This window comes from Lygodium microphyllum, chromosome 9 (assembly GCF_053477565.2).
Source record: "Lygodium microphyllum isolate KBCC chromosome 9, Lygodium_microphyllum_v1.1.10, whole genome shotgun sequence".
NCBI classification, from domain to species: Eukaryota; Viridiplantae; Streptophyta; class Polypodiopsida; order Schizaeales; family Lygodiaceae; genus Lygodium; species Lygodium microphyllum.
The window spans coordinates 123,334,989-123,342,013 of NC_141143.1; the positions used below are offsets into that span (position 1 = coordinate 123,334,989).

At 40.5% G+C, this 7,025-nt stretch overlaps 1 protein-coding gene across 2 annotated transcripts; it reads left to right on the forward strand.

Moving 5' to 3' along the window:
- Positions 1-3,234: 3,234 nt before the first annotated feature.
- On the forward strand, positions 3,235-7,025 carry LOC148031529 (pentatricopeptide repeat-containing protein At1g11290, chloroplastic-like). Of its 2 annotated transcripts, none has more exons than XR_015691914.1 (2): positions 3,235-5,418; positions 5,737-7,025. XR_015691914.1 is itself a non-coding variant. In XM_087685062.1 (2 exons), the coding sequence occupies exons 1-2, from the start codon at positions 3,238-3,240 to the stop codon at positions 5,239-5,241; spliced, it is 1,701 nt and encodes a 566-aa protein (XP_087541188.1). In that variant the 5' UTR covers positions 3,235-3,237; the 3' UTR covers positions 5,242-7,025. The 2 variants fall into 2 exon arrangements, 1 of the variants encoding a protein (XP_087541188.1); XM_087685062.1 differs by having other exon boundaries at positions 3,235-4,923; positions 5,227-7,025.

Genomic DNA, 7,025 nt, shown 5'->3' on the forward strand with positions numbered 1-7,025 from the left:
CTATCTTGGACAACACACTAGTAACTCCTAGACAGCCCTCTATTTTGCAACAGTTTTGGTCCTGACCTATTAGTAGCCCCCCCCTCTCCCACATGGGCTGAAAGTACATCTCGTAGGCTTCGTAACGACACCTCACTTGTCCCATTAGGAGTTTCTAACACAAAGTTATGGCTGATTTCCTATAACACACCCTTACGGGACATGACAACATCCCTTGTTTTTTAGGACAAAAACTTTATGAGACGGGATGGTTTGTAATGAGCGGGGATCACGGAAACATGGCATGGGAACATACCAGTCACACTGATGGTATATAAGGTGTAAGAGGGTATTTTGAGGTATCAGAGAATTATCAAGAAATCTCTCTTTTTACCTTCACAAGCTTTCATGGCTTCTTCTTCTTCTTCTTCTTCCTCCCTTTCCTCTCTTTCTCTCTCTTTTCCCTGTCTTTCTCTCTCCTCTTCTTCTTCTCTTGCATTCCTTCTCTCTCTTCTCTCCCTTAGTTAGGTCAGTTAGGTCTCTTTCATTACATTTTCTCTATCGGCCGCGTTCCTTGCTTCCCTTGCTTCAAATGGGCTTTTTGAATTTCTACGACCACTCGGAGCCATAAATGTCAGACGAAATTGACGTGGTAGTTCATGGAGAATTGCTGGTCATCCAAAAAAATTTTGCCAGCGTTTCGCTTAGCGGTATGGTTGTATGGGACGAATGCGTAACAAGGGGTAGAGAAAATGAAAATGAGGTAGAAGGGGGGTATTTTTCTCTTTCAAGCTCAAAGCTTCAATGGATAAGAGAAGTAGAGAAAATTTTCCATCATCAAGAGGTCTTCCTTCTTGCTTTCTTTGTGAAGGAGAGGGGGTGTATTTATAGGCATGAGAGGGAGCATGTAGTCGACTCATTCTTTTGGCTACTTGTGAAAAGCCAAGTGAGATTTATTAAAAATGCATTTTGATTGCCTACATATTGGATGGTGGCATGGGGATGATTATTTTATGCTTTCTCTTTCTCCAGGCGTAAAAAACGTCATGAATTTTGGCCTTTTTTTCAAATATGTCTTTTTTTCTTCAAAATGACTTCATCTGGTGGTTTTTGGCCAAGTTACCTCATGACTTATCTAGTTTATAAAGTCATGCCATACTCTTTGATACTTAACTTACTCAATATCATGCTCGTTCTTACGCGTTCTTCATCTATCGATTAAGGCTTTTGCGATTTGTCTTGCGGTTACGAAATTAATGGGATCTTTGACGCATTAAATGGAATCGAGAATGCTAAATTTAATATAATGCGGGAAAATTTATGATCAAGCCGTTGTAATATTATTTACGAGGCATCTTTGCTTTTTGTTGGCTAGGAACATTAAGGCGTTTTCTCATGTCAGATTGCGAAAGTGATTTAATGGAAGACTCGATATTAAGAAAATTATGTGCGGTCACATATGTGATAGCTCGACGAGTAATTTTTTAAAACACATGAAGCCCAAATTCGTTTCTTGATATAAAGTGTTGTGATGGGAATATTACACCATGGCTCTCATTATGCTTAATTTAGGTGATGTTGTCACAATTAGTTGATACTATAGGTGGCCTTGTAAGCCATCTATATATCTTTTTACTTGGCTACCCTACATAATGTTGAGCCAAAGGAGATGGGTTGAATATGGGAGTAGAGCCTCAATCACAACATAGAGGTGGAGATAATTTAAGGTTGGCCATTTCTAGCCACATGAGTTATACTTTTCTTGTTTAATTGCACCTTTAGCAAAGCAAAGAGTCGATGTGTTCTTTCTGTGTGTGTGTGTGCTCTCATTATGCTTTACCTAGCTTATGTCATCAAAATCAGTTTGATGCAATATGTCGCTTTGTAAGGTATCTACTTTATTTTTTACTTGGTTAGTTTGTCACCACGATGCAAGTTCTAAGAGTTCTCTTTTGTGGTTGTTTTCAAGGATTTTGTTAAAGATTAGCCAACCATTTCTTAGGATGGTTGCAATTGGCTCTCCATTTCCTCATTGAGATCTTATTTAGTCTTCTCTTTCAACTATCACAATAAATCCATTGATTTTTAGTAATTTTTTGATCTTCTTTTTTAACATTTTATATTTAGACAAGATCATTAGTTTGTCCACATGACTTATGTACTCTTTATTTCCCTCACTCCATCTACTTGCACAATTCTATCCAATATTTGCTTGTTGTTGTAGTTGTGTAGCAACATGCTACAAGTGGCATCTACACTTGTACTACATATTAAGCACCATTTGAAAAAGATAGGTTTGCTTCATTTTATAGTCAACTTAATTGTTGGAAACACCTACTTAGAGAAGGTAAGTTGCATTGCTTTTTAAAGAAAATGTGCTTTTAGATTGGAACTTTGTGCAAATGTTAAGAAAAAACTCCTCGGTTCCTCCTTGTTTGTAAGTTATGTATGATTCAACTACTTGCTCTTTGAAAATGTTTTTGGAAGGTGATACAAAAACATTCAACTTTGATGACTTGTAGGTTTTTTCTTTGATTTTGTAGGTTGTTTGGTCATATTACAACTAAAATGGCCGTAGAGTTTAAAATTAAAAAAACATTCTCTCTAAATATATCAAGGTTTCTTATTTTTCAAATTTAACAATTTGGTTGATACTAAACCTTAGATTTTTGTGAATGCTCAATCAATATTCGATAGAAAATATTTCTAAAAAGTGTTAAGCACCCCCCAAGCAACAGCTCACTTAGGGGGAATACGAGGTGGGTTGTGTGTGCTGATGAGTTCGATTTCCAATTTAAGAAGCTCAGCCTTTTTTTTTGCGGGCGGGGGCGCGGGGGGGGGTTATTTTGCCAATGTAGGAGCCTTGAGGGTGAAATTGTGAATCATCTATATATCTAAAAAAAGTATCAAGCTCACAATGTTTACAAAAAATAAATTTTCAAGCAAATATGAAACCTTTAATCAGAATTTTGGAGGGATTTTTAAGTCAAGTTCCATGTATTTACCATTTTAATTGGTTAAACATCCTATAAAGTTTAAAACGTTAAATTTTTATTATAAAAATTTCAAAAATGTTAAAAAATGCTCGTACGTCAATTTTTATTAAACCTCGGTTTTTCGTGAACATTGGCCAAGCACCACGCGTGTGAATGGTGCGAGCTACAGGGTACAGATGCCCACGGTCCACGTCAGCCAGTGATCAAAATCATGAATTTGGGATAATTAAAATTTTGTATATAAATGAGATCGCAAACAGGAATGCAGGCCGAGCTTCCTGCCTCTGTCGAGAACCTGCTCCCGCTCCTGCAGAAGTGCAGACAAAAGAAAGATGTCCATGAGGCCCAGCGCCTGCATGCCTGCGCGCGCAGGCATCGGCTCGACTCGCACGCAGTTCTGGGTAATTACCTTGTCCCCATGCTGGTGGAATGCGGAAACCTGCGCGATGCCCAAGAGGCGTTCGACAGGCTCCCGCAGCAGAACGAGCATTCCTGGACCTCCCTCATCTCCGGTTACATCAATTCTGGTCAGCCGCAGCTGGCTTTCAACCTCTACCGCAGCCTGCAGGCGCAGGAGTATGCACAACCCAACAGGGTGACATATCTGGCCCTGCTCAATGCTTGTGCAAGGACAATGGATGCCAACACAGGCCAGGAGTTGCATGTTGACATTGTTCGGAGGGGCCTGGAGCGTGATGTCTTTATGCACAGTGCAATGCTTGGAAACACATTGGTCGATATGTACGGCAAATGTGGCATGCTTGCAGAAGCATGCCAAGTGTTTGATGGGCTACCGCTCAGAAACATAGTCTCCTGGAATGCCATGATTGCTGCATATGCTGAGCAAGGACTTGCTCGAGAAACAAAGGAATGTTTCCTTCAAATGCGGCTAGAGGGCATCCGTCCTGATTGTGTAACCTTGGTGTCAAGTTTGAAAGCCTGTGGTACCATTGGAGCTTTACAAACAGGCCAAGAAATGCATTGTGAAGCCACCAAGATTGGATTCGAAACAGAGCTTTATGTGGGCAATAGTCTTGTGGATATGTACACCAAATGCAACTTGCTTGTAGATGCACATCAAGTGTTTCACAGACTTCCAATTCGTGATGCCATAACTTGGGCTGGACTTATTGCTGGCTATGCCAAGCATGGCCTTGATGAGGAAGTGCTGGAATCTTTCAAACAGATGCAACTGGAAAACGTCGCCACAGATGCTACCACATTTGTCCTCTGCTTGAAATCCTGTGGCTCATTAGGGGCCTTAGAAACAGGGCGGGAAGTACATGCTGATATCAGGAAATCAGGATTGGATGTGAACCTTTTTGTAGGCAGCATTTTGGTTGACATGTATGGTAGATGTGGGTCAATAAAAGAAGCACAAGAAGTGTTTGACAAGTTGCCTGATCATGATGTTACCTCATGGACTGCCATGATAAAAGCTTATGGTGAAAATCATGACAGCAAGGCAGCTATTCAGTGTTTCAAGGAAATGCAAGAGCAAAGAATTAAGCCGGATTCTATTACATTTACATGCCTTCTTGCAGCATGCAGCCATGGCAACCTGGCTCTTGTTGGGCAAGAATACTTCAAGAAAATGATTGAAAAGTATGAAATCAAGCCAACCTTTGAACACTATTCTTGTATGGTTGACCTTTTTGCAAGGTCAGGATGCATTCATGAGGCTGTGGGATTCCTTGCAGCCATGCAATGTCCTCCATCTAGGGCAGTAGTGACGGCCCTTCTTAGTGCTTGTAAAATCTATGGTAAATTAGAACTGGGACAGCAATGCTTTCAACAGCTTGTGGAGTTGAATCAAGATGATGCTTCTGCATACTTGATGATGGCAGAGATATATGCAGATGTTGGTAGGTGCAAGGATGCTAATAAAGTGGAGGAGATGAGGAACTACATGGGGGCACAAAAAAGGCCTGGCAATGCATTTGTTGAGGTAAACAAGAAGTTGCATCAGTTTGTTGTGGCTATGAATCAATGTGCAGATGTAGTAGAAATGCTAGAATTGATCAGTTCACACATTAAGTGTGGAGGATATGTGCCCAATGTAGAGTCAGACTTGAAAAATATTTCCTATGATGAGAAGGAAGCAGTATGTGATGAGCTTGTGGATGCAACTATGGATTTTAAAGGCCATACCTACAAAAACATTTCAGTAGTCTCATAATTTGAGGAATGCTTTGTAGATCACACTCAACTGGTAGGCGTGAAACCTTAACTTTTTATATGTGCTGTGCAGGTGTTCTGTACCTGAGAAAAATCTCAGGTCTTGTGGCACAATCAGGCAACTCTGACCAATTGTTAAACCCAGGCAACAGATCCATTCAAACATGCAGGGTGATTATCTCCAATTGAATATATTATAATCAACCTCCACAGATAGGTTCATGGAAATTGCGAGGACTCCCAAGTGTAGTGCAAGATCTACAAGGTGAAGCACATTAGTCTCCCACAATGATACAACATTATGTAAGCATGAGGGAGTCCTAAGAAAGATAGACATTTTTCTGCACGGAACTCAATACTTGCTGTGTATTGAATCTAAATGTATGTTCTATGTTAGATCATATAAATGAAGGTATAGATCCACCTTGCTAATGCACAAGGAAGCAAGAAGACCTCCCAATTTGCATTGGTTACCATAATCTCATGACAAACCAGAACAAGGACTCAGTTGCTTTCAAAATCTTGTGGGGTTGAGGTAATGTCTCTCCATACTTGATAATGACGGATATGTGTGCACATGTAGGTAGACGAATGGATGCAAACAAAGTGAAGAAGAATCACAGTAAAGAACAGGGCTGGCAGTACAGTTGTGGAGATAAGCAAGAAGCTACAGGAATTTTGTTACAGGCATGAACCAACTCAAATGGATTCAATGTAGACTGGGCCTTAAAAGAAATATGTTTATGAAAAGAGAAGGATGTGGTATAGGGTGAAGCTCTGATGGACATATGGCTTTCACCAGGCAGACAGATCCTCTGACATGTAAAAATATGTGTAATTTGAATGTGCAGATCAGTCTAGAGATATTATAATCAACAGTTACAGTTATGTTCAATGGAAGTTGCAAGTACTTCTCAATCACATCTTTTAGGGGTTCCAAAGCACTGTTTTAGGGCATATGAAGTAAAATGGAGCGCTAAACTACTACTGTCCATAAAACATTCTGAAGAATAAGGGAGTCTAAATGCATTTACACTTGATGTTGTCTGGTAGAGAGATTGAAAGGTGAAGTTCCACCTCACCATTGCACAAATAATCAATAAAGCCCATGTTCCTAATTTCTGGATTCTAAGAATGAGATGACTCCGCCTTTATGTGGGTGGTGTTGGAGAGGCTTCGGCTAGCCTTGGAAGGCTGCTATAGCCAAAGATCAACTGGTGCAAGCTAGTTGGTTTGTCATGGATGCATCATAGCAACCCAGTGGTTTGTTTCCACTCTACACTTTATCAAATGAAAGCTGCTTTGCAGGATCATAGTCCTCCTCCATAGGGTGTAGATGTTAAGGGACCTGATGAGTATTGGAGAGGCTTTGGCTAGCCTTGGAAGTTTTCTATAGTACAGGAAAAGTGAAGATCAAGTGGTGCAGCCTAGTTTGTTTGTCAGGAATGGCTCATAGCAACTTAGTGGTTTCTTCCAGCTATACACTGTCAAGCACTGCTGGAGGACAGAACTCCTTCGTACGGTTGATGTTAAGGACATCACTGGGAACAAATCTCGCATGTGAACACGCCTGAGTGTGTGAATGGGCTTCACACCATGTGAACCCACTTAAGGTCAACCTAGGCGTACCACTTGGACATAGGCCTTGCTTTTTCTGGTATACTCCCTTATATTAATGAGCACCCTACAGGGTAAGAGGGACAGTCACAGAACAGCCCCCCAGTAATTAAAAAACTTTCTTTATACTGCTGAAAGCCAGTAACTAACCATTTTGCGCTCATTTACAACTCTTTACAACAAGTGATAGTGTGATTCCTGTTTCATTACTGGTCCTCCTTTGTCATTTCTCACGGTCCCCGCTTGTATCTAATA

Bases quoted from the DNA above. Each gene is read 5' to 3' on its own strand.
- LOC148031529 (XM_087685062.1), top strand. From the start codon at position 3,238: ATGCAGGCCGAGCTTCCTGCCTCTGTCGAGAACCTGCTCCCGCTCCTG.